Source organism: Psittacula echo, assembly GCF_963264785.1.
Source record: "Psittacula echo genome assembly, chromosome: 2".
Classification (NCBI taxonomy): domain Eukaryota; kingdom Metazoa; phylum Chordata; class Aves; order Psittaciformes; family Psittacidae; genus Psittacula; species Psittacula echo.
Window position 1 is genome coordinate 1,709,411 of NC_137737.1, and position 27,673 is coordinate 1,737,083.

Sequence of the window (27,673 nt, forward strand, 5' to 3'; positions counted from 1 at the left end):
GAAAGAAAGGAAAGGAAAGGAAAGGAAAGAAAGGAAGGAGGAAAGGAAAGGAAAGGAAAGGAGAAGGAAAGGAAAGGAAAGGAAAGGAAAGAAAGGAAAGGAAAGGAAAGGAAAGGAAAGGAAAGGAAAGGAAAGGAAAGGAAAGGAAAGGAAAGGAAAGGAAGGAAAGGAAAGGAAAGGAAAGGAAAGGAAAGGAAAGGAAAGGAAAGGAAGGAAAGGAAAGGAAAGGAAAGGAAAGGAAAGGAAGGAAAGGAAAGGAAAGGAAAGGAAAGGAAAGGAAAGGGAAAGGAAAGGAAAGGAAAGGAAAGGAAAGGAAAGGAAAGGAAAGGAAAGAAAGGAAAGGAAAGGAAAGGAAAAGGAAAGGAAAGGAAGGAAAGGAAAGGAAAGGAAAGGAAAGGAAAAGGAAAGGAAAGGAAAGGGGCTCCGAACCTGTCAAGCCTTCGTTCTCCCTGTCGACTGCTCACTGACTCCTCCCAGGTGCATTGCTTCCTGCCCTGAATTGCCTACAGCCAATAGGAGCTCACGTTCTAAGAGTCACACCCCTATTAAAGGCTTCGAGAACACCTTGCAAGTCTCTCCCTGCCAGAACACACAAGTCATGGGAGCTGTGAGGTACTCTCTGCTGAAGCTCTGGATGAAGCTCTGGGATTACAAGGTACTGTACACCTTTTCTTTTTCACTTGCTTCCAGTGATTGCAGAATGTTCTAGCTTGTTCATTTTTCTTCTGCTTGCTTTATGCTATTTGTGCTGTTATTTACATCTATACTGCAATACAGGCCTCAGCTCCTTCTCCAGGCTCCTTTGGCTTCTTGTGCTTGGAAGGACTCTGCTTCTCAAAACTGTACTTCTCATGCTTTGGAAAATAACCCACAGTACCTTCTGCTGCTGCTTAATGTAGCTGTGACTTGCCTTTAGCATTCTGGAAGGGATGGGTTTTCAAGCTAATCTGAAAAGCTCATGAGAAAAGGAAATAGCAAAAGCAGGGAGAAACTCCAGAAGCAGAAAGAGGGCAGCAGGATGAGAAAGTATTGAAGAAAGATAAAACTACAGCAAGAGAAGAGCAGAATAAGGGCCACAAGAGCAGAAACGGACAGAAGTATAGAAGGAGGAGCAAAGTGCAGAAGGAGGAGAGTAAATGAAGTGCAAATGAGTAGAAAGGGGCAGAAGAATTGCAGAAACAGGAAGAGAAAAGTGCAGAAGGAGGAGAGCAGAAGGGCCAAAGGAGGAGAAAGGGGCAGAAGAACTGCAGAAGGAGGAGTAGGGCAGAGGAAGCAGGAGAAAGGCCACAACCAGTATTTCCTGCATGCAGCACAGAGGAATAGCAAAGAAAGACAAATGAAACCACAGGAAAGTGCAAAGCAATGAGATGTAATTGTCCAAGCAACCACCGCTACTCCAAAGCATTCACATTTGTGATACTATCACTGCTAATTTGATTTACACCCTACCCGTTGCAGACGTCATTCCCAATCGTAGCGTAGATAACTGTGGCTGGATTGTCCAACAGCTGGTTTCTGGCCAAGCTAAAAGATAAATAGGCAGCTATGTTAATGGGGAAATATGCTCTGTGTTTGAATCACACACCGTGCTTCAATGAGATCATCTTTATAAGTAGCCTGCTTAGATTTGTATAGGTTTGGGGGTTTCTGTGGTGGTTTTGGTGGGTTTTTTTTTCCCCACTTTATTTTTATACGTTAGTAAACTTTATTACACACAGATTTTTCTTACTCTTCCCTTCTGCCCCTTATGGACTTGACTTTTCCACTGTTTTCCCTGCTGGCTTTCTTTGTATTATTCAGAAGACAAATCAAGTAGTTTCATTTAAGGGCAAAGACATAAATCAAGATAGATGGGAAGCTTTTAATCAGGGATGGGAGAAGAAGACTACGTTTGCCTGGCAATTAAGTTTATGTGTAGGATTGGCCTATAGATTCAAATCAGGATTTGGTCTGAAGCTCAGTGTTAGGGGACAAGGATTCATAACTATGTTTTCCATAGGAGAGAACAGTAATTCCTTAGGATGTGACCTTCATCAGCACCAAGCAAACTAAATCCAACCCAATCACCCCACAGGCCACCTGATTTCATCTGAAAAGGAGAGTTTCTTCCTCTCACTATCCAGTAGCTGATTGATCCTATCCCTATGGAGACAGTAACAGTGGACTTTCCAATGTCTGTATTTATTGTTACAAATCAGGAGTAACACCCTCTGTTTAAACAAGAAACAGGCCATACTTCAGAGCACAGTAGGCAAAGGCAGCTGTGCTTTTTAGGAGGTTTGTGTATAATACATCCCTTACAGTGTTTTGCTTGCTCCTTTTAAAGTAGGACTCCAGCAACAATTCTGTCCCCACAGCAAGCATTTGCATCCCATTAAACACTCACCTTTTTATTAAGCGGAGGAGATTTCCCGAGGAACCACCTGAATAAGAGGAATAGTACAACACTGTTACAGTGACAAACAAAATTAAGTGCAAACCACAGTGTCGCTGCATATTTCAAAGAACATATCATAGAATCAGGGACTGGTTTGGATTAGAAGGGACCTTAGAGCTCATCCAGTCCCAGCACCCTGCCACAGTGTCTCACCACCACCACCACCATGTTCCATATGAAAAGAGGCTGAGAAAGTTGGGGCTGTTCAGCCTGGAGAAGAGAAGGCTGCGTGGAGACCTCATAGCAGCCTTACGGTATCTGAAGGGGGCCTACAAGGATGCTGGGGAGGGACTCTTCATTAGGGACTGTAGTGACAGGACAAGGGGTAACGGGTTCAAACTGAAACAGGGGAAGTTTAGATTGGATCTAACGAAGAAATTCTTTACTGAGAGGGTGGTGAGGAACTGGAATGGGTTGCCCAGGGAGGTTGTGAATGCTCCATCCTTGGCAGTGTTCAAGGCCAGGTTGGACAGAGCCTTGGGTGGCATGGTTTAGTGTGAGGTGTCCCTGCCCATGGCAGGGGGGCTGGAACTGGATGATCTTAAGGTTCTTTCCAACCCTAACTATTGATTCTGTGATTCTATGATTACTGTTAGAAGCATTAAAAATGAAACAGTAAGTCATCTCTGTAACTCTTTTGGGTGTAAAGCTATATCCAGAGATATGAGTGAGTTCCACACTTCAGACTGTAGAAAAGCAAATACTTTCAAGCCCTGGGTTGTTTAGATCTGGCTTTTAATCCAGATCTGGCAGCGTTTTTCCATCTGCTGAACGTAGTAGTCTCTTGTAAACCAGCCAACCTGACTTGTTAACAGTCGATCTACTTTTAACTTCCCCTATAAATTGGAAAGGGAACTGTTCCCACTCTTCTGAGAGAATAAGCATCACGCAGCTATACCAGGTTTGGATTGATTCAGTTCCTAAACATAGGCACCAAGTGGCATTTTTGACATCCCAGAGTATCCAAGACACCTGTAGCAGGCCTGGCAGATACAATACAGGATGCCTGAGTGACTGTGCACTTACTCCTGCGGAGGCAGCTGGAAGTGAGAAAGATACCGTAAAGCATCTTCAGTCGCACTAGGCACCAGCATTGCGGTGTCTGCAGTGGTCTCCCCATCAGTGGCAGACTTAGGAAAAATAGGGTTAGGCCAGGAGCACCCCTCCTGAGAAGCTCTGCATTTTGATGGCAATTCACCCAAATGAATGCAAACCTTCCCTCCTCTAGGAAAAGAGCTACCTACACATAAGCGTCTCTGAGCATCTGTACTCTTTCATTTATATCTTCAATGAGAAAAGCATTCCTGATTAGGAAAGCTTTCATGTGTAAAACTTACTAACAGGTCTTCAAAGGCCATGCATATCCATCCCAACTATCCACAGCACACAGATCCAACTCCATCACCTGCCGTGCCAGAGTGATAGCAAACAAGGAGACATAAAAGGCTTTATACTTTGAGATTAGACTAGGGCTGTGACTGCAAGAAGCTCGCCTCAAATCAATGTACAGAAACATCAGCTTCAGAGAAGTGGGCCCTACAGCTTGTGCTTCCTTTTATTTCACAGTCTTTTCACTCCTCTTTTCTCACTCCTTCGCCTCTTGCATTACACTCCCTTTATTCTTCATTCAGCTCTTCCCTGGTCTCTCTCTTCTCCTCTTTTCTGCACTGTACCTCTGAAGTGTGCTTTGAGAAGCAAATCCTGTCCTCCCCACAGTTCTTGGGGGGGACGCTCAGGGACAGAACATCATTAAATCCCTGCTGGATTGGTATAGGGGAAAGATCTGAGACAAAATCCTAAGGTAGCAATAATACACTTTGCATTTTAATAGTGGCCCCTTTGTTATTATCGCTCACGGTGATGCCAACCGCATATATCAAGAAATCCTTTATGGTTTAAATAATCCAGTTCTTCCAAGCTACAATGAATTTATCTCTCTGTCTGCTGCTTCTCCCCAAGGGTTGCTGCTCCATTCAAAATTCAGCCCTTCTGTCAAGAAGCTCTTTTCAGCAGAATAAGAGCACCACAAAACCGTTACAAAATATGGCTTGGAACGTAACTACCACCAGCTGACTTTTTGCTTCTGTTTAATAGCCCTTCTTTCAGCTACTGTTCAGCAACCCTCTGTTAAGCCATTCTGCTGCAAAGCTCCCCAGGCTGGGGCTGCAGCTCCAGCACAAATAAACTATTGGGCTCTCTAGAAATCAAGACATGTATTTACAAAATAAGTGAGAAGCTGTTGTTGGGTATGCATTACCTCTGTGAGAGTGGGGACTTACAGGCAGCTCTTTGGAAAGCATCAGCAGTTACAAATCAAGTAAAAACATCAAGAAAACTAAGGTGGGTTGTTTTGTTTTTTTTTTTTTTTAACATAGAAAACTGTTTCCATAGGTAAATTGAGCTTTCAAGGATGTTCTTGTGATGCAGGATGTGAGACATGATGAAGACATTTGAGAGAGTAAAAGAGATGAGGCAGAGCAGTTGCCCTTAACCGTTGAATGTCCCAGCAGCCATTCCTGCATCTCTCCTGCCCCCTTCTCTGTGGTTTTGCAAATATTTTCAGTGGGTTTTTGAGTCTTAGCTCAGGAGTCAGAGGTGGGTTTGCTTCTGCTTGTAAGAAACCCTAAATCTCATAAACCCTGCTCATGCCGGAGCTGCACTTGATTTTCTTGCTCTTAGACCTTGTGTGACTGACAGGCAGCAGCACTAACATGCACTGAAGGAGTCTGGGTCCAGATAGCACCAAACCTGCTGTGTGGATAAGTACGGCTCACTGCCTTCTTTTGCTCCCTTATTCTGTAAAAGCAATTGGAAAAGCAACAGTGCAAAGAAAGAAGTGTCTGGTTTTCCCCTGATGAACTCCAGAATTCCCAAGGCAGATAAAATAAAATACTTAAAATTAGATTTTTCTATCCTAGTTTGAAGCCAATGTGAGATATTTGGTGCTTGATGGCAGAGTGAGCCACAGCATGTGTTAACAAGGCCTTATTTGTCTGATCAAAGGCAAGATCAGACTACAAATGGCAAAGGAACGTACAATACCTGTGTTTTGCAATAGCACACATTATCCAAGTATCTCATGCAAAACATGGATGACAACTACCAGACTGATCTGTAATTACCTAGAAATTCTGAGGACATTCTAGTGATCCTTTGGAATACTTCAGCAACTGATTTTACTCTCAGGATGCTTCTAATGTTACAAGGGATCTTCAGCAAGTGCTGGAGAACATTTGGAAGAACTTTCCAACCCCACAATTGAGTATTCATGCCCAGCCCTCACAGTCAAAAGCAGAAAATAGCCCATGGCCTTCAACTCTGTGAGAAGCTGCTGGCAGGAAAGACACCAAAACCATGTTTAAAACAATGACCCAGTAAAAATTATCCCTAGAAATCTGTTCAGCAAAGCTCTTCAATGGAAAACACCGATTAAGACTGGGAGCTGCTTGCGTGAGCACAAGCTGAAAGCAGTAATGATGGTGTAGAACAGGTTTGTTATGAATTATTAACCTCTGTCAGTTGTCCCAGGTGGGGCTAGGTCAGGTTGGTGGCCAGCTTTTGGATGTACTGACATTGAGAGTGACCATTTAAATCCACCCTTTCAGGGAAAATGTTACACCAAAGGAAGCAATAAAAGCCAACCTTTATCATGAGCTGTTGGCGCAATGATTAGGAGAAGATATCCAGGGAAGATATCCTGGGATTTTCCATCACTTGTAAGTCTTTCCTTTTTCAAATTCCCTTCTCAATTTTCTTTGGAGCCTTTTGCCCTGCCCCAAGCTCACCTCCTTTCACATCCTGCAGGTGTCTGTAGTGTAAGTGCAAAGGATATGCATGGAGAGAAAAAGGAGGGATGCACACAGTAAGAGATATTTTCCTTTAAGTCTGTGAAGGAATGGGGAAAAAGGAAGATCAGAAAGTACAACGCCCCTTAATGTAAAGAGAATAGAACAAGGTAATGGGGAATCAGGTACGGAGATGAACTGGATATAAATGAGAAGAACCACTGACTCCTGGTCATCCACTGACCACCTAGTTTGGCCTTTCTAGTATTCTTTCACCAGAAAGCACATCTGAGGGACTGAGACAATGGGAGCCACCAACTCTAGTGCCCTGTAACTTAGTGATGAGAAAGTCAGCAGTGTCCGACCTGTGACACCAAACACATTGTAAAACACATGTGCAAAGATCTGAAGCCTCAGGAGTGCCACATGTGCCACAGGAATCATAGAATCATAGACTTATAGAACACTTTGGCTTGGAAAAGACCTTCAAAGGTTATCTAGTCCAACCCCCCTGCAATGAGTAGGGACATCTTCAAGTAGACCAGGAAGGGGAAAGGCGTACAAGAGGCATCGGTGCTGGCACCAGAAGTCATTTTTCCACATGAAAATGCCCACCTAAGCCTGGAAACGATCCTTGCATCACACTTCTTGTCTGTGCAACCTCCTCTGCCTGGTAGCATCTCTGTCTGTTGGAGGTGGGAGGCTGGGGCAGACCCTTTCTGACCCTAAATCTCATCAGAAATGCCAAGCATTTAACACGTTTCTGAGCAGCATTCTAGGGAATGCAGTGCTCCTCACTTGCAGCCAACACGGCTCATCTTTGGGAGAGGAAGAGCATCCCATAAAGCATCATTATCTCCCCGAGAAGAATAGATTTTCCTGAGCTTCTGCAGCCAGTTTTCTGAAGCATGAAAATTAATTAAATACAATAGAAACACAGTGTGACAATCACAGAATAATCAAGTGTCTTTTAAACCTGACGTTGGGGACATCACCTAATCCAAGACACAGAAGCTAACATCATAAACCTTAATTTCTAAGGGAGATGAATGTCATCCTTTCAGACAACCCTTTTGACAAATTTAATCCATATCTGCCTTGAAACAACTCAGGGTTCCTTTTTTGCCCCCACTCCTCCATTTTGAAGGCTATTCTAGGTCTTCACTCCTTGATAGTAACATTTTTTATTAAATTTCCTTTCCAAACAGGTAGGATTAATGAAAACCCATGTTCTTGTACCAGAGCTATCCTTCAGCTTAAATCATTCTTCCCATTCTGGTGTTTATGCCTTGAAAAGATTCAAAACTGAAATCCCTTTTAGTTTTTGCCTTGCCAAGTTGTCTTAACATCCCCTTGGAAGTCTCCATTGCCCTAATCTTCCCCAAAGCCCTTCTTTGTATCCTCAGCAAAGTTACTCCTCCCTAGGCAAATTCTGAGGTCTTATCTGTGGCCAATGTGAGGAAGGACTGTCTCCTTGTCTTTAGAGAAAATTATGCATGTGATGCACCTTGCAGCCTCCTTAGTCTCTTTCCAGCTCTATCCTGCACTCCAGTGCCTCTCCTCTCCACCACCTGATGAGCCACTAAGTTTACAGCCAAGAGTCTCGTCATTAGCTCTGCCATGCATGTCCTGTACAGTTGTATCTGCCTCAATTGCTGTCATAGCTCTTCCCAAGCTCATCCAAATTATTCCTGTGTAAGGATGCGGCCCACTTCAGGATGGTTCATATTTTGCATCATTCACAGATGCCATCAGGCATGCACCTTGGTCTTTGCTCCAAGGTCACCACTGCAAATGTTAATCATTGTTAATCATAGCCTCAGGAGAGATGTGTGAGAGACGCAGCTCCTCTCCCAAACCCACTGCTCTTCACTGCTTAGCTGGTTCTCTTCCCTGTCTCCTATTTCTTGCATTAATCTTCCTCTTCTACACAAACATTCCCTGTGAGGTACCACACAACACTTTCCTTAATTCTAGGTAGGCAGTCTGATGCACATACCCTTGGCAACACAGGGTGTCACTTCAGAAGATGTTAAGCCAGCCTCACAACATCCATTCATTCATTAAAACTTCACAATTTTAAGTTTTGTCCCAGTTTTAGTTTAGCTTTGTGTCCTCCTTTATAATCTGTTCTAAGAGCCCATCAAGCTGCCTGCAACATTGACCCAGTTTGGCAAGAAGACTTCTGTTTGCTGGCCTCCAGCTCCAAAGGATGTCACAGGACATCATGGACACCCTTGCTATGAGACATTCTCCATCTCTGCTATTGACATCCCTCTAAATCCCCCCTTATGGCCAAAAAAAACCCCATAGAGTTACAGTGGGGTACACTGGTTTTTAGCCCAGTGGAATTTCTTACTTGGTGCATGGAAAAAAGTGATAAAGCCACACACCTGCCTACTCAGAGCCAGGAGCAAAGATGCTGAGTTAAATAAGCGCTGTTCTCTATTTTCCCATGAGAAAGCTATGCCATTAAGGAAGGCGTTTCTCTTTGATTCTGAAAGGAAGATGTTCATTAACACATCATCAAGCATCAGACGTGGAAGATTTTCTTAGAAAAAGTGAGAAAACATACCATTTTTGGAAATGTTCTGTAGGTCTCTGTGATTACAGCGGTTTCTGCTCCGTAAGCGGAGGTACAGAGAGTCTGTCCAGCCTCTGAAAGGAATCAAGGAAGTGCAAGCTGTTAAACTCATCTGATACCTACTAAAATACAGCTGATGTTAAAAACGAAGCTTGTTCTCATCTCTGAACAGCTCTGTGCCCCAGTTATGTACATACTTCTGTTTCACCATCTCTCTTTTTTGGGGTCATAAATCTTTTAGATCTTGAACAGGATGGCCTAAAATGGAAGCTGAGATATCTTCTCCAAAGCTGTAAATTGATGGGGAGCTTCTTTGAAAATGTTCCATCCAGGATGCTTTTATCCTGGCCTTTCAAATGAGGATTTAAGAAACCTTTTTGTCATACATCATTTATCAAAACAATTCTGTTGATTGCTCACTAATTGACTTTTCTGTTGGTTGTTATGGAACAGTAAATAAAACAGAAGAAATATTGGCAGGGCATTCATTTCCCAATGCCATAAGTCTTGGATGGATTGATCTGAAAACAGGTTATGCTTGATTGTGATTAGTTCTCTCCTTTTCTTTGCACTGTTGAGAAGATGAAAATGCAAATGCAAAGGATAACAGCACAAAAGGAAGCTGAGGAGAAGCTGGTTATTTATATCTGGGCTGCTGGCTTTCTGTTTGAACTTAAGACACCAAAGGAATCAAATGGCTTAAGAACAGCAAACTTGGATGAATGCAGAGAAACAGGAGACAACAGTAAGTTCTGAAATCACCAATCAAAAGTAAATATTTACATAGAAACACATGATAACATCAACCAGACAGCATGTAATGGGCTACGCAAGAAACACCCAAGCTCTTTGGGTTCTCAGCACAGCAGGCAGGTGAATGTGGAGAAGCAAACAGACCTTCTCAGTCAGAAGATATTAGTTAAAAAGCAGTGTCCCTCTTCATGCATCATGGGCATGGACCACATCAGTTTGTGTCTCTATTTCTGCAGGCTCAGAGTAAATGGGAGCCTCCCACTGCACATTTCCAACCAGTCTCCACCACTCAGTCCTTGTGATGTGGGATTGTGAGCCACTTGTCTTAAAAATGCCTCACTGTCCCAAACAGTCCTTCTTTTTCTTTTTCCAAATGTGGAAGAGATTAAGGAGATTAACACTGACCCAAGGCCTATCACTGACAGCTTCAGGGTCAATACTAAGCTCTGAGCACTTGTGAATCACTTCAGATTCTTTGGAGTCCAGTTGCATACTGTGTATTGAGTAGCTGGACATTGTAGTAGGTTTTTAACCGTTGTTTTCGCTCCTAACTCTGAAAGGGGAAGCTGCACAGCTCTTCTCTATTGGCTTGCCAAGTAGTATACCGCCTTAAAGCATACACTGTGTGAATGTAGCTGAGGCTAGGAACCTGGTTTTTGCATAGGGAGAAAAGAAAGCAAGCAGAAAGTACAAGTGTATGGTGCAACAGATCTTTTTCCTCGAAAAGAATATACTCTGCCAACTTTTTAATCTGTTGGTAGGGAGCCTCTTTAGGCTTGACTCATGCTTGCTTTGGCATTTCACTGTATTGGTGACCCATCGTAGACATAGCAAATAAAAATCATCTGCAACTCAAAGGCAGAGCAGGCACTGTTGATGATGATATCCTCCAGCCCTGGCAGGAGCCAAAAGCCTCTTAATGCTGGCCAGAAAGATGATTAACAAAATCACAAGTATTTCTTTTTAACTCCACAATTAATCCTGTGGGCATTTCAAAGTGTTTGCTTTGCATTTGGACTCCATCTTGACTGCTTTCTGGCAGAGGCTTCTTTTATCCCATCTAGTCCTGCACCCTTCCCCATCCTCATGGGCCAATGTAACCCAGCAAATTAGGTCACAGGCACTTCCAAATTCTTCTTTTGCTGTTTCCCTCTAAATGTGGGGGGAAAAAAAGCAAACATATGGAAGAAAGATTGCCCCAGAAAAGGGAATACTGTGAAATAACGCTGGGGTTATTCCACTGTTCCAGCAGCAAAAAGAAACAGGAGGAAGAGGAAATGGGGAGGGTGGAGGAAAAACAAGAAAGGAAAGCACTGATTTTTGTTGTTTTCTGCAATGCCCCCTTCTGCCTGCCCTGGAATTCTGGAAACAGTGAGCTTAGGGTTTATTCCTTCATGTTTTAGCTCCTTCTAAGCTACAATTTGACCAGCTGTAAAACCTACCCTGAATTTCAGGAAGACCAGGCCAGAGCACTGTGCATTGTCTATATACTCAACAGGTTTTTCCAAAGCCCTAGATCCAGTGTTGATTTGAGAGTGAGCACAAGCAGAGCTGATGAGCATTTTTACCTTGCCTTTCAAGCACTCTTTTCTTTCTTTTCCTTGCTGTGCTTTAAGGGACCTTAAGACTTGCTACAACTTGGCTGTGCTGCCTGTTGGCTTACCCGATGGTGGAGTTCAGAAATCCAGTGATCTCTGAGAACTGGGGCCAGTCAAGCTCGTTGGTGAAAGCCATTGGGAGATTGGCAAATGCTTTCTGAAAGAGAAATTCTTAAATCAACGCAGGTTCACCCTCACAGACAAAAAATCCTTCCAGCAAACTCAAGCACTTGGCTGCAGCATCACTGGACAGCAGCAATGGTAACTATAGCTGTGGCAGTAATTACTTATCATAGAATGGTTTGTGCTGGAAGGGACCCTAAAGCTCATCCAGTTCCAACCCCTGCCACTGCTCCAACACCTTCTACTAGATGAGGCTGTTCCAAGGCCCCATCCACACTGCCAGGGATGGGGCAGCCACAGCTTCTCTGGGCACCCCGTGCCAGGGCCTCAGCACCCTCATGTGCTTATACTTAAAAAACTGACTCTTGTAAGACAGGCAAATCAGCAGAGAGAGGATGGAAAAGCAGGAGAGAGATCTGAATCTTATCTCCTGGCACTCTTTACTTTGGAAGAGCCCAAAACTCCTCCTGACATGGAGCACGTACTGCACTGCAGACCACCACAGCTGCTTGCTGCAGCACCCTCCCTGTCCAAAGGTAGGTTCCTTGAGCACAGGAAGAGATGACAGTGTGAGGTTCCAAGGTATATGGCAAAGAGATGATAACACAAAATTCACTCCAGATTCCTTTGCCCTCTCCATCAGAATGAACCATGAGAATCCAACCCCTTAAAAACCTCTGCCCCACCCTCACTGCAAGTTTCGGGCACTGAAGCAACAGTCAGAAGGGCCTCTGAGCACAGCAGGGACCAGGGAGAAAAACACGTGGTCTGCCACAACCTTCCCACACAAACAGATGCACCCTTCGCCCTTCTCTGCTTTTGCTGGTATTAGTCCCTGGTTTTAAGTGACTGACTCTGGGAAAGCTTCTCTGCGGCTGTAAGCTGTGCTGCGCACTCGAAACACAGGGCCCTGCTCATTTCCACTTTGATCTCTGAATGTGTCAAAAATCATGAAAGGTGGGAGAAATGGCCTCAGGAAATTGCACCATCTCAGAGAGATGAGAACATGGAGGTAATTTTCAGCTTCTCCTGGTCTGGGGTACACTTGCAAAGACAAAAGCATAAATCCAGCATGCTCATACTGAGAAACTGCTGATGAAAAAGGTAATAACCCAAAGAAGGTCAAAACATAAAATCGGAGAACTTACGGGCTGGTTTAATCCATGTAATTTATTAGCTTCATTTTGTGTTGAAGCAATTGTGGGGTTTCCTTAAACCATCACTGCAGCTTGGGTAATTCTTTCTCCAGGAGGGTCAGAGGTTGCCCAGGAGCCAAAGAAGAGCTAAGTTTTGTGGTTGTCACCAAGTCCTCATTCCCAAAGTCATCATTTAGATGAATGGGAGCTATGCTTGAGTACATGCCTATGGGGTTTGACAGTAAGAGGACGGGGGGAGATGCATGGAAAGGGGAGGAGAGGCGAGAAAAGGGGGGTTGTGAGGGGGAAGAAATCCTGAAGCCAAGCTCTGAGCAGCCTAATGCACAGCAGATGCCAGTTTAAAGCATGCAACAGCATATCTGACCTACTTACAGTAGATCTGCATTAGTTACCGAGGTGAAAATGGGTCTGGCTTAATTATCTTTCTGTTGGTTTCCTCTCTCTCATCCTTGCCTGTATCTCTACATACACACATACGTACATACATATATATATACACACACACATAAAGTAATTGTTTTTTAAAGACTGGAGGGAACTTCCAAATCTGCCATCAAATGTGATAGTTTTGTGTGCAAAGAAAGCACTTAATCCAAGGGCACAGCTCACAGCTATGAGTGGAAGTGGAGGTTCATAAGATTTCTTGGCCATTTGCAATATTTGTCTCTTCTTAGCTTTAAAGGTGACAGGAATACTGACATAGTCACTATAGAGCTATAGATATGATCTTTCATAAGTCACAGCACAGAAGAGTATAAAAAGAACCCCCAAATAATGAAATATTATTCTGTGACCAACTTCCTTGTATTTTCTACACCAAACCAATATTTTCATTGGACAAGTCCCAGTAATTTTTAATGTTTTCTTCTTTTTTTCCTGCAAACTTAGCTTAAATATGAATTAAGTTTAAGCCAGAACCTGATTGAGTTGCAAATGGGTTTGGAAAGGAACATTTAAGACCAGAATTATAGTTGCATATGAACACTGTATGTACGTTCAGCATTGACACTGCTCCAGCAAAGCACTTAAAGCCAGACTTCGGAAGATATTTCAGGACCGACGGGTGAGGATGAGTAGTTAGTGGAACTTTCAGGAGGATGCTAGACCTTGAACTCTGCAGTGATGTAGTTTGGAAAGCGTGGTCTAACAGACTGCGTTTTGCTTAGCCTTACATACAAATATGTCCCACTCTAAAGGTGGATCTATACTGACTTTCAGCTTAAAACTCTCTTGTTTAAATACCATTCTCTAGACTCTTCTGGCTGAGAAACCATGCTTCAGCCTACGTGCCAGATTTTAGCAGAGAATGATTAGAAACTTACTCCAGCCTAGCTTCAAATGCCGTACCTTAACCTCAGTTGCTCTAGATGGGTCTCGCTTTGAAGGAACATCCTCCCATCCTAGATGTGTCCTACCTTGAAATACAGGGCAGCCAAAGCCATGGCTGATGCTAAATGCACGCATGCCAAGCTGGGCTTCTACAGAAAAAGGTTCAGGGTTCCTATGGCAAGAAATCTTCAAAATCAGAACACATTGGGAACCTGATGCTCCTATAAGCCTTTAGAAATGCCAGTCCCAGCAATCCTGAAAGCACAGAAGTATCCCTTAATTTGAAGTGGAATTGGGTATTAGCTTTTATACTGACTTTAATGCTGTTCCAGTTCTCCTGGTAGCATTAAGTACCGCAGACAACTTTCTTATTCTAAGCATACAAATAAGCAAGCCTTAGAGCTCTTGAGGAAAGCACAGCCTATCTTTCTAAAAAGCATTATTCCCTTATTTTCCCCAAAATACAGGATCTTACTCATCACAGCATTAGCTGGGGGGAACTTGCCTGTGATTCACTGGATTTAGAGGGAAGCTAGGGGATGGTTTTAATAAGATTTCCACAGATCAAACTCCTGACTTTTATAGTGGGGCAAAACCCCCAAAGGATTACACTATTTTGCACCACTTGGGATAAGTGTTCTGGACATCCTGAACCCACATCTACAGAAAAGCTGCATTCTTTTGATAGGAAATATATAGTATGAACCATGACTTTAATGAAACCTGAGAACACCTTGAGTCTGTGGGCAAATAGGTATTTACTGGATTACAGATAGACATGGCCTTATTTTTCTCTTTATTCAGCATGAAATAGAGAGCCAAGATATTTAAACTGCATCTTCCTAGAGAGGGTATAATTTCCACACATACAATGCTTTTATCTCAAGATAAATTTGTCTCTAAAATGAGGTTTAAAAGCAAACTTCTATCCCAGACAAAATGCTACGTTTAGTAGCTATTTGGAAGTCAGCTGTAAGCAGATGGACAGAGCAGCAGGAGCACAATATCCATCGCTAGACACACCGGTGTTTTCGACATTAGCATTCCAAAACCACCATCCGCCTCAAAAGAACACCCAACCAGCATTTCTTCTGCTTTGCTAAACCTCATAAAGTGCACGTCTACTGCATTATACTGCATTTTTAATGTCGGAATTTTCAGGCCAGACGAATGAACGTTCAGGTCAGTTCTTGCTGAACCTTTTAAAAGAAGAAAAGCCTGGCAAACCCAAAGCCTAGGGATAAGCAAAGAGCCAAAATAAAGTTGACTTACTCCATTCTTAGAGCTGTATAATTGTTTCCCTGTAATTATGCTCTAGGTGTTTGGAGATTTACTGGGGTGATGGTAAGTTAATGATGGAGGCACGTGCTCTGCAGGAACATGCAAGTCCCCCCCTTCCAACACTGCCTACATGATGAATGCAGGAACATGATTCAGGCCTTTGCATTTGGTCACTTAGGTGCAAGAGAACAGGAAGATCAGGAAGGCTCTAGGGGACTTGATATGGGACAAGTAAATGATGCAACTCAATGCATTTCTTGACATAGGGCATATGACAAAAGCATACTCATTTGCATTGGATTACACAGGGGGATATGACTGTTGAAAGGCCAATGCTAAGACAGCACTAAGTTCCCAATTAGACTGGGAAATCTGACATATGTAAGGATAGATACAAATAATTTATATATGAAATATATAAATTATATCAAATAGGTAAAAGATAGACAAAAATTGAAGTAACGAAATAATACACTCACTAAATCTGAATTGACAGGCACACAACTATTTTCTTATACGCATGATAAAAGTCCTAAGGGCGGGGGGAGAAGACCTATTTGGAATTCCACGTCGAGGGCTGAGATTCAATTGAAATGGAAATTAAAGCTTTGAACGGACACTAGTATTGACTGTATAGAAAACCATTTGATAAACCAATTTTTCTATGTGTCTTATCAGAGAAATTTTGGCACATTCAAATCAAAGTGTCTTGAGTTGGACAGCATGGGGGAACAGCGGATACACAGGGATAATAATGCCTTTTCCTCTCCTTTCAGAGCCCTAACTTCAAATTCTTGCTGTGGTCCCAGATTAAGGATGTTTTCTATGAGATTAGGACACAGCCTCCGCACTCTCTCTGGTCACAAAACCATCCCTGGATGTGCTTCACAAGCCCCAGGCAGCTGAATTGCTGCTGTTGCCATTCTATGCACAGAAAGCAAGGCACAGAGGACAAGCAAGAGGTAAAGGCAGTGACAAAGTCTGAATTAGCTCAGAAGTTTTTTCGCTAGCTCTTTTGTGCTCACACAATTACTTTCTCAATTAAGGTGGGCTGCAAATTAAGTAATTTCTTCCTATTGCTAGACTTTGAACACAGCTAGTGAGGTTTTATATGACTTAACTCTCTGTATCTCTGCATTAATATTTAGCTGTTGTATTTTAGCCAGGTTGGTAGGAAAGATTGCAAATAGTCCTAGAAAAGAACCAGAGAGGGAACACATCTCTCTTTGCCCTCCTTGCTCCACTGCAGGGCACTGGCTCTAATGTGGAGTCACCTTTTCTGCACAGGAAAGCAGCCCACTTCCTTTCCAACCAGTCCTTGATCTTCTCCACATGCTGGCCAGGCTGAACTGAGCACTGAAAACATATTGGTTGGGTCTTACACAGAGAGCACCCATTTCCTTCCTGTTCAAGTTGCTCTACATCCATCAGACAGAAATGAGGTGGCATCAGAACTCACTTGATAACCTGCACTCCTGCTCCTGACCTTGAAGCTTCTGCCTCTGCATGCCATTACCAGTCCTCAACCCATCCAGCTAGTGGACCAGCAAGCTTCAAGCAAGAGAAATGCTATTTAAACCTTCATTAGAGACATAATAAAATGCTGACATAGTCTAAGATTATTCTTGCCTCCATGGCTCTGCTACCGGCGTTACTGCCAGAATCATCATCACCATCGGCCTTATTAGCATCTTTATTAGACAAGATAATCTCAATTATCATTAGTGCTAATTTATTATGCTTATCATCAGCTCTGCCATCAGTGTCAGTCGTCTAATTGTTGCCCATAAATGTTTAACAAAGGAAAACAATTTCTAATCTGCAACATTTACATCAGCTCAGCTCTGGGAGCCGAAGTGGGAAAATGCATAAAACTCTCAGACCTCCATCAGTTCTGTGGCTACTGACACTATGGAATAAGTCTTGTTCTCCAGAAAGCATCCATGTCCTCCTTCTATAGAGGCCAGTGGACAAGTAGGACAGGCAGCACAGGTCTCCTTGAGCCCTGTGTGGGAAGCCAGATGTCCTGGTTTGTGTCCCTGGCACAGCACAAGGCCACTGAAGCCAAACTCTTCCCTGACCCAATTGCACAGATGTCAGATGAGAGGGGCAGCACGGGGCTATGCCTTTTGATTTTCAGAAGAGCATCTCCGGGAGGGGAATGACAAACATGAGGCCGTAACTATAAAACCCAGTGCAGTAACTGTAAATGTGTAAGTTATAAATTAACGATTTTGCATTATAAATAAATTTAGATTTATAAAACTATAAATAAAGGTTTTGCACTTGTTTCCCTTTGGCAACCTGCAGCACGGGGGAGAAAGCAAACGGCAACCAGCGGCATGGTGGTTTATGGCAACCCGAACGCGATTCCTTACCACTGACATCTGCGAGACGGTCATCCACTCGGGAGGGATGTGGAAGTGAGCGCCAGCTGAGTCTCCCAACAGCACGACCCCTTGTGAATCCGCACCTACAGAATGCATCCTGTTAGTCACACGAGCAGAAAGAGCAAACCAGAACAGAGCACGGACAGCAGTGCTTGAAGAGTGACTGCAGTGTTGGCTGGTGGAGTCATGAGGACACTGGCTACATCACTCTCAATGGGGCTGAACTGTTCAGACCCTGCAATGGGATTTTTACTGTTCAGTAAAAACCGGTTAACAGACCTGTGCCAACAACCCCAGAGACACAACTGGGCATGAAAACCAGGGAGAGGTCTTGCGAATCACTAAAAATCCTGGTTGTAATGCAGGGATGGATGTGTTACTTCGTCAGAGACTCTGCTCTGCAGCCAACGTTTAGTTTTGCTACCCATAGAATATGCTTTATAAAGGACTTAAACATTTAGGAAAATCAGATTACTCAGGGAATTTCTCGAAGTTCTTTATACAGAGCTGGGTGGTGGATGCGCTACTCATTCATACGAGTATTTCTGCTAGAACAATCTGGCTGGTTCCTAATTAACGTTACTTAGCAGTTGTAGGTTGCCTTTCAACTAAAAATGTTTTAAAGTCTTGCCAGGCAATGGTTCAGCCCCAGGATGCTGATTTCAATGTAAGGCAAGGTGAGCGTAACTCAGCTGGCTCCCAACACAGAATTACCAACAGCCTTTGCTTTTCACATTCCATCTTTGCTCATCCTCAAGATAAAAAAGAAACTCAATCTTTTGCCATTTTGCCTTTCTCATGAAGTTGCAAAGCCCAAAGTCTTTCCCCTATGTTGGCAATGACTGTGAAAACATTATTGTATTTAGGGAATCAGCACAAAAGGTACATTGTTTTTCATACTGACTGTAAAGATTTACCTTTGCAGAACTTCTTCTCATAGGGAATTCCATCTTTTGGATCCACGCCCTGTTGGAGGAGAGAAGGGGCAGATGATGATGGCATCCATCTAGTGCCTGAAAAATGCAGTGCAAAACAGAGGTGGAGAATTTTGTTCTTGAATGTTTGTCTTGACAGGCTCAAGATGAGGCCTGGTGTGAACCACATGAACCACAAGGCCAAGTGCAAGGTCCTGCACTGGGGTCAGGGCAATCCCAAAGCACAGATGTGAGCTGGATGGAAAATGGATTGAGAGGAGCCCCTGCTCCTGTGAGACCCCACCTAGAGAACTGCATCCAGCGTAAGGACAACATGGAGCTGTCAGAGCGAGCCCAGAGGAGGCCATGGAGATGCTGCGAGGGCTGGAGCAGCTCTGCTCTGGAGCCAGGCTGAGAGAGCTGGGCTGGGTCAGCCTGGAGAAGAGAAGGCTCCTGAAGGGGAGACCTGAGAGCAGCTCCAGTGCCTAAAGGGGCTGCAGGAAACCTGGAGAGGGGCTTGGGACAAGGGCCTGTAGGGACAGGCCAAGGGGAATGGCTTTAACCTGCCAGAGGGGAGACTGAGATGAGCTCTTAGGCAGAAGCTCTTCCCTGTGAGGGTGCTGAGGCGCTGGCCCAGGGTGCCCAGAGAAGCTGTGGCTGCCCCATCCCTGGCAGTGTTCAAGGCCAGGTTGGACACAGGGGCTTGGAGCAAGCTGCTCCAGTGGAAGGGGTCCCTGCCCGTGGCAGGGGTTGGAGCTGGAGGAGCTTTAAGGTCCCTTCCAACCCAAACCAGTCTGGTATATGATTCTATGATTTAAATTAATTATAATAGCTATAATTGTAAACAATCATAAGCATCAATAAATAAACTTCACTCATAACTACTTCCCCTCTGTTTCCTTAGTTCTTAATAAATACAGTTTTATTGCTTGGAATGTCAAAGACAGTAAATAAATAGCAGTAACCCAAATCAGTTCATAAACCAGAATAAAGAAAAATAAATATTTGCAGACAATCCAAAAGGAGGAAAAAAGAGAAGCAGCAATCAGGAAGGAAATATAAGATGCAGCATCATTTACTTACCCATATGCCATTGCAGTTTGAGTCCCTTTCCTCATCCCAGTTATCAGGACTAAAACAGAAGGATATACAGCATTACAGAAAATAAAGCAAAAGGAGCTCTTGAGGGAATTGGATGCTTTGTGCCATTTATCACTATATATAATAACTAGAAATTCCTTTCTGCACAGAAGGGTCTTTTATTTCCCCACTTTGAATCCAGGGCAGGCAATTTTTCCTAGCAAAATGCAATACTGATTTAAAGTTAGCACTGGAAGTTGTTGAATGGAACTTACCCTTTTAGTCTGCATATTCACTCAGGCAAAGTGAATGGGGTGATCTTTGCAGGAGACTGATCCTTTTTCCTTGCCCTTTTCCTAGCTTTTAAGCGTCCCCTGAAACCCACCAGGCCCCTCACTCAGAGCAGGGTAATAAGGATTGCTCTCCCCATTGGTCTGTCTGACCATTTTTTGTTTCAGATGCTTCAGGGAAAGGAAAGAATCCCGTGCACCACCCCTGCTCATGCGCCCCATCCCTGCTCTCCATCATTTCCTCTTGTCTCCATCACAGTGCAACCAAGAAACATGCAGCAATGTGCTCTCTTAGAGCATGGCCAACCCCAAATACAGAGCTCGTTCCTCAAGAAGTCCCAATTATGAAGCCTTGAAAATAATGACAAGCTTTACCGTCTGCCAGGGTACACAGTGTTGTTTCTGTCATCGCAGTCTCTGCCTCGCCAGTGGTAGCCCCTCAGTGTCTGAAAGCCAGGAGAAGCACACAGACAGGATGGCCATTGTTACCCTGGCACTTTTAATTTAACGTATCTAAAATGAGAATCTACCTCCAGGTGTAGGAATCAAATGCAGTAAATGGGTTGTATTCCAGAGGCCCTGGGCTAAGCTTTAATAAATGGCACCTTGCACACTTCGGTGCAGAAAGGAGACAAGCTGGCGATTTAATTTGGGGTGGTTTTTATATGACTTTACTTCACCCTTATTAATTCAGTAAACAGAGCACTCAGCAGCAGAGCAATTTGCTTCTGCAGGGGCACAGCTTTGTGTGTGCAGCTCCCCGGGTGGCATCTAGGAATGATTGGGTTTTTCATCCAGAGAAAAACACTTTTTACGACCAAAACCCCCTCCATTCACTTTATTCCTATACCTGTTTTCACGTGCATGAATGAGGCTTTGCAGAAAGTAGGAAGAATCCCATAGGCATTCCTATTATCAAGGTTTTACTGTACCAAGGGAAACACTTTGCTTACCGGGAAAGTACTAAATTTATCTCCATCCAAATCTTCAAAAGGCAGTTTATTTCTCAAAACACTGTAAAAAAGCCACAAACCCAACAAACACAGAGTTAACCTATGGACAGAACCTGTTCAGAAATGACACACCATGGTAAAGCATGCACAATAGGTAATAGCTGGCACAGCATTCATGGCTCCTTGTTCAGTTTGAGTTCTGTGCTTGTACTTCAGCAAAGGGGTTCTGTCTGAAGGAGCAAATCCTGATTTCTTTCTGTATGTGCTGGCTGAGCTCTGGAGGTGAGGCTGCTGGGCTCCTGCAATGTCAAACCTTGGGCTCTAAAACAAACCAGGGCATCAAACCTGTGGTAAAAGTAACTATAATGTGATTTGGGAATCCAGGCTTTACCCAGCGTGGCAGAGCTTGCAGACTGCCAGATACGAGATACAAACGGAGGTCCTTCTGCTTGAGAAAGAGCTGCAGAATGGGGCCTCATGCTGATGGAGATTAAGCTCCTTCTTTCCTTAAAAACAAATGGCAAATACCCTTCCTTGTATTCATCACTCAAGTCTGCACACTGTCTCTCTCCTGCTGTGTTCAGTCTAGAAGACTGCATTCCAGGCTGCACTACACATACACACAAATGCTTATTTTACAGGATAAAAGTGGATTTGATAGGACCACACACACTGAATTCACTGGTGACCTTAAGTTCTAACTGAGGATCAGGGTCTCACCTTGCCATTTCTGTATCTAGTCCCACAAACTTCTGGGGATGCTCAAACAGGTTTGAGAAAAGCATCTTACCTTGATTTAAGCAATGGAGAGCTGAGCCCCCATGGTCTCCCACAGTGCTTAATTACATTAATTAATGTAATAAATGTCATTAATGAAAATAACTTCTTTTTCTTCCACTGTGACTTTCGTTTCCAGCAACCCCCGTAGCTTTTAGCAGTACCTGAAGCAGGTGTCAAAATGATGGTGTCAGCTCTGTGTCCCTTCCTATTTAGCTTGGGGGCTTCCTAGATTTCACACAGTGTGGCACCTTTATGGCTACAGGACATAGCTTAGCTCACCTACATTGAGCAGCCTTTCATATGTGGCTTAGGCAGCGCTCTGATGTGCTAGCCTTGCCTTGGAAAATTGTCTTTCAGAGCTTTTCCAACATCTTGCACCCAGAAGGGATGTTGAACCTGGCTCAGGGAGCAAATAGGTGCAACGAGGGTGGATTCCTTGGCCTGCACAAGCATCAGGATAAGAGAAGTACAGAGGAGATGGGTGACATGCACTCCTGGTGGGGCTTCTAACCCTTCATCTGTCTGTCGTCAATAATTTCCACGTGCTGCCTTGGGCTACTTCTTCTCTGCAGTAAGGCTCAGTTGCAAGAACTGGCACAGATTCAGAGCAGCTAAAACAGTCCAACTGTAAGACATGCTTTTTGAAGGTACAGAGAGAAGAAACCAAAAACCAAAGAGTGAGCAAGAGCATGAGAGAGAACTCAGAAGAGGTGAACACATCTGATCCAACGTATGATGCACAATTTGATTCCTGCTTCCACTGTCTGAACTCCCGGGGCTCAAACTCAGATTATTGACCCTGACTTAACATTTTAGACACTTAACAAGATGCTTCACGCCAATCGATCCATTCCTAATCAAACCCTGATATTGTCAGCTTCAATCAGAGGAGCAAGTTAGTCCTGGCAGTCAAATCAGTCAAAATGTACTGTTGAGAAAACTGATTTATTCTTAGATTTGCTTGTCTCCTCCTCCAAGTCACTGCAGTACAATGAGTACATTGGCAAATGTGCCTTAGGAGTAACAGCCCAGCTGCTGTCCTCAGCCCTTCTCAGAAACTTCCTGTCTGCCTTTCACCCCACTTTCTTAAATGCCTTGAGGTTCTCCTAGCACTGTGCAACTGCTGCTTAATTCCTGCTCCCCACAGTTATAAAGGTGCTGGTGGCCTTCCTGCACTGAGCCATGGGCTCCCTCTGAGGAATCTTACCTACCTGAATTCTGTGCAGCCTCCCTGGACAGTGGTTTTATGAAGGAACCCAAGAGAAGTAAAGTATAGCAAGCTCTGTTAACTGAGGATGAGCTCCGAAAGAAGCAAAGGTACCACATTCTGTTTCTGGTTAAGGAGTGAAAACTTCATACATACTATTTAATCTTCTCACACAGGTTAGCCAGAAGAGGAAACGCACATACGCTTGAGAACCCCGTGAAGTTTTTCTGGAGGGGAAGAAAACAAAAGAAGATGGATGCATTAGTTCATAGAGGTGGCATGGCTTGGGATATCCAGTGTCACTAAAGTCTAAAGCTAAATCATGTATTTTCTGCCTAGAAACACCTGAAAACCCCAATGACACAATAAGGATGCTACGTGTCATCCTTAGGATTTAGACCTGACAGCAGCCAACTGAAGGATTTCAACTGAACGTTTCCCAAAAAGCTGTAAAGCAAAACAGGAAGAAGCTCCTCTGGAGCTGCCTCTCACACACCCGAGCTGTTTTTAAATCCTTTGTAAAAACTGCAGCTCTTGTGCTCAATAAACATGATGCTATCTGACACTTCGTGTGAAACCAGGGAAAGCAGCAGACTGTGGACCGTGGAGCTGGTTTCTGCATGTTCAGGTAAGGTGAATAAACTGAAGGTCAGGAAAAGCCCCAGAGAGAGGACAAATGGAGGCATCCAGCACGGGCACAGAAAGCCCCTGATTTTGTTAGAGATTTTTTACCTGGAAGTCTCCTAACCAGATCTTATCTTGTCCAGACTGGCAAGCTGTAAAAGACAGCTGCTGCAGGATAAACTCTTTCCACATTAGTAGACCACAGCTGTGGGCTAATCCAGTTGAGTTTCCAGGCAGCCAGGAGGCTTCAGAAGCTAAAGGAGACCTTCCTAATGAATGCTCAAGTTACAGAAACATTGCACTGCATCGGCAGTCAGTCCTACAAACATGCTGCTCTAATCTAAGTTCAGGTGGTCCTTAAGCACTGAGGGCATTCAAGTGGTCTATAAATACAGAGGGCTGGCTGGTGCAGTCTAATTAACTGTATTCACTAAGGCTGCATTCAGCATGCAAATGTGGAGCAGATGAGCAGATGGGCACACTCATAACTTTATGCAAAGAAGGGTAATTATTTATGTGGCCATAGCATTTAAGAGCTCTGTCCTTGGACCAACTTCCTTGTGTTACATGCTTTATATACGCAGAGAAAAAATATGGTCCTTGCCCTGAAGAGACTACAACCTGAATCTAACATAAAACAAGATAAAGGTTGGATACAGCTCAGGAGAGGACAATAAAAGGCTGTTACTCACCATGAGGGGCAGTAATCCCAGCATATAAAACTCTGATTGACAAAGGAGAACTTCGAGGCAGCACTGCAGGGCAGTGAGGCCACGATGCATACAGCACTGCCCTGCAGCTCCAGGGAAGGCAGGAAGGTGTTTGCTTGGACAGGGAAGAAAGGGTGGTGGAGATGAGGGTCTCACAATGCCAAGAGCAGGCCAGCCACAGCAGTATGTCATGGCCAGGACCCCAGTGTGGAGAGGGCAGCTGGGCTAGCAAAGAGCCCCTAGCACAAACATGGCAGCCAGCATTTCCACTGGTGGCTGAAGTGACCGAGCAACAAGGTGAAGATGGAAAACAGTGGAAGGTTGTGAGGGGCACCTGCAGTGGAGAAGGAGCTGTAACTGTGCACTTCCTGAAGGACCCAATAGAGAAATCAAAGGAGGGAAAAAGGAGGAAAATTAAGGAGACAAGAAACAAGAAACTCACTGTGGCTCCAGCCGCCCCGCACTCTTCCCCATCCCAGTGCACCTCTGTATTTAAGTTCCCTGCCAGCCTGGCTGTAGCAGGGCTATGTCCTGAGCCATGGCAGGGACACAGACCTCCTCTTTGCTCTAGTGTGTGCATACACATGTAGAGGCAGAGGCGAGAGGGACACAAGCAGGATGCCAGTTTTACTCAAAATGCTTTGCAAACCTACATATACCCTCCTGGAAAGAGGAAACAAACCACTCCTCCCACCTCCTCCAGGTGGGACTAATCTTGCCTACAAAAGCACAGGAGGCTCTTAAAGCTTTCCATCAGGCTAAGATTTGCAATGTCTTCATTGGAGCTCTCAGCTTTTCACTTCAGGCTAAGTAACAGCATGCAAAGCTTTTGAAGTTAAGGTACCTGAAGCCAAAACTGCACCAGAGAAGCAAAGCACAGGGCTCACAAGGAATAAACACATAAATAAACCCACCTTTCACTCTGCCCACTGGCTGCATTTAAAGCCTACCCTTTGCTGTAAGGAGAATAAAATCTTTCCTGCCTTTTTCTCAGCTATGCATTTGAATATTGTTGGTGGCTGAATCTCTGTTAGTTTCAAAGGAAAAGGCTGCCCTGCAGCCCAGAGGCTGCCTGACTCACATGGAACAGCTGGCATGATGGAGACCTGGAAGGGGTGCAGGCACCACAGAGTCCTTTCCAGCAGAGCCAGGCTATGGGTGCAGTACATGCTTTGGGGAGGAGATGTTTACTTGCCCCTGTATAACATGAATGGGTGGTCAGGAGACTGGTTTATTTCCATCTCTGCCTTGCAATTCCCTCGCTCCCTCCATGGTTTCCCACTTTTCCCACTAGCAGGCTGTGACTTGCAGGGACCATGGGCTCATGATGTGGTTGTAGGCACAGTGCTTGCTCTCATTAAATGCTACAGTCACAGCTCTCTTTGTCATTCTTTCACTGCTGTTGCTCAAAAATGCCTCTTAGGATCTCCCCCATAAGAAAAGTTACTGCTAGAGGTGCCCACAGTGATTGATACCACCAATACCTTATTCATCGCCTATTAACATCCCCTAATGACATTTCTGTGATTATTTTAATTGGGTTTGCAGAGAAGAATAATAATGAGCCCCTAATGCTTGTTGGTGTTTGGTTTAAGGCAGCTGCTCACAGATGATTCACTACTTTAAATGAATGGAGACATCTATTAGATTCTGGGGGGTTGCAGCCACTTCCACTGAATCTCTACATCTGGAAAATACCTCCCCTTTTCCCCAAGCCCACAACAATCCTAAGGCATGCCCAGCAAATACGAAGGCCTGGGAGCCAGGCAGACCTCACATCCTCATTACCAGCAGCTGTAATCACACATCTTTTTATGCACAGTCACACAGAGCAGGCAAGCAAAGATGGGCACAGCCAACATGCAAGAACCTCTTCAGAAGACTTTCCCCAAACATGCAATGGGGAAAAGCAACCAAAATAGCAGATATGGGAAGAATATAATATATTATATTTAATATGTAAGATTAATAGATACTATATAGGATGTATATTTATATATTATAATTATTATTTATTGTAATTATTATAATTATCGTATATATTATTATTTATATAAGTATATAGGATATATAATTTGATGTTTCTGTCTCATATAAGCCAGAGCATAGAAGATGAATGTTTTTCCCCCTCCACCAATGTGGATGCAAAACTGTCCCAGCACTCATTTAAAATAGGTTTCAGCAAGGGTCCTTACAGGGAGCATGCTAAAATAACTGCAGGAGAGGCCCAACCAACCCCATAATACTTCTTTTAATGTAAGCTGATCTGGTATTGTGTGGTTATAGAGGTTCAGAAATACATTGATTGGAGAAACCCAACTATGAGCTGGGACACAGTCTGCTTGTGCCTCCTGCTGGGAAATGGGCAACCTGGAACAGGAAGGGGCAAGGACTGAGAGAGGTACAGGGACATTGAGCAGCTCTGAGGGCATGGGAGAGTAAAGGCAAGCTGGAAGGAGGCTGGAAATCTCAGGCCATCAGTAACACAGTGCTGAATAGGGGGGAAAATGAATAAGATCCTGCTGGTTGCTGTTGTGTGGGAGCTGAGACCCATCTCTCCAGTGCATTGTTTATGTCCCTGGCTTGGCAATTTGGCCATTGCCCAAAGGCTAATTAGGAACCTCCGTTTTCCCTGTTGTGAACAGCATCACAGCACGGATCCAGGAAGAAGCAATATCAATCATTTCTTCACAAACAGCTGAAACATTTGCTCTGCATTAAGTGCCTGAAGACAGCTGGAAGCAAAGGGTGGCTGCACTGACTCATTCAAGCGAACCCAGCAGAACAAAAGCTGCCCTTCCCTTCTCAGCTGCCCTTCAGAGACCCACGAGAGATCTGAAAACTGGTGGAGATGGGGAGATTTCGAGCCCAGTTTTCAAGTTTAAGGGGCAAAGGCCTCTTACAACACGTGCAGAGTTTGCATTCAGGCCATTGCTTGAGTTTCAGGCAACCCCAAAACGCAGTCACTGTGCTCTGAGGCAGTGACCAGTTAATGAGGCTTCCTCTTACACATGGCTAGAAGGGATGATGAGGGACAAGGAAGAAGCATGAAAGAAAGAGGAGCAATAACGAACACTGCAGGAAGCTTGAAACTTCTCTGGGTGGAAGAACAAGGGGGAATTCCTGCTTTTGTAAAACATCTGAACAAGCCCTGTATCCGCTTGTATTTTGTTTTAAGGCTGGCTGCTGCACCACAGGCAAGCTGGGCTACAACAAGTGTCTGTGTGACGATGAGCTATGAAGCTCTCAGATGAGATCCTCAGCTGCTGCATGGGTTTCAGACATGCATTTATGTCTGGGATGGACACAGACAGTTACCCCTTCTCCACAAGCAGTCTGCATCTGTTGTGATGCTTTTTCTGCTCTCCCCATACTGTCACATTTCCCCTCTATTGTCTCCCTCTCCTTCGCAGTACCACCTCACAGAGCATATCCTACACCAGGTAGGAGTGAGTCAGCATTCAGTTTAGTGCCCATCGGGTGGATTCCCAATCAGGCAAAATAAATGAGGACTGCCTCCTGCTAAATGCAAGTACAGTGTGAAACACTCTGATGCCACGGATTTCTTACCAGGTCCTTGGAAGTCTTCATAATCCTTCGTACTTTTCTTATTGCAGTACTCAGCCCAACCTAGGAGAGCAAAACCACAATAAATACAATGAGATCAGCCTCACAGGG

General features: G+C 44.2%; 1 protein-coding gene across 1 annotated transcript in view; it reads right to left on the bottom strand.

Moving 5' to 3' along the window:
• AOAH (acyloxyacyl hydrolase) overlaps positions 1-27,673 on the bottom strand; it is a 69,579-nt gene that overhangs the window by 14,165 nt on the left and 27,741 nt on the right. Inside the window, exons 6-16 of the mRNA XM_080611458.1 lie at positions 27,566-27,625; positions 22,818-22,888; positions 20,675-20,735; positions 20,097-20,167; positions 19,435-19,483; positions 18,355-18,403; positions 17,426-17,520; positions 11,223-11,314; positions 8,798-8,880; positions 2,387-2,423; positions 1,450-1,524 (exon numbers count right to left, since the gene is read on the bottom strand). Coding sequence (XP_080467584.1) covers positions 1,450-1,524; positions 2,387-2,423; positions 8,798-8,880; positions 11,223-11,314; positions 17,426-17,520; positions 18,355-18,403; positions 19,435-19,483; positions 20,097-20,167; positions 20,675-20,735; positions 22,818-22,888; positions 27,566-27,625 — 743 coding nt within the window. The remainder of the gene's footprint in view (positions 1-1,449; positions 1,525-2,386; positions 2,424-8,797; positions 8,881-11,222; positions 11,315-17,425; positions 17,521-18,354; positions 18,404-19,434; positions 19,484-20,096; positions 20,168-20,674; positions 20,736-22,817; positions 22,889-27,565; positions 27,626-27,673) is intronic.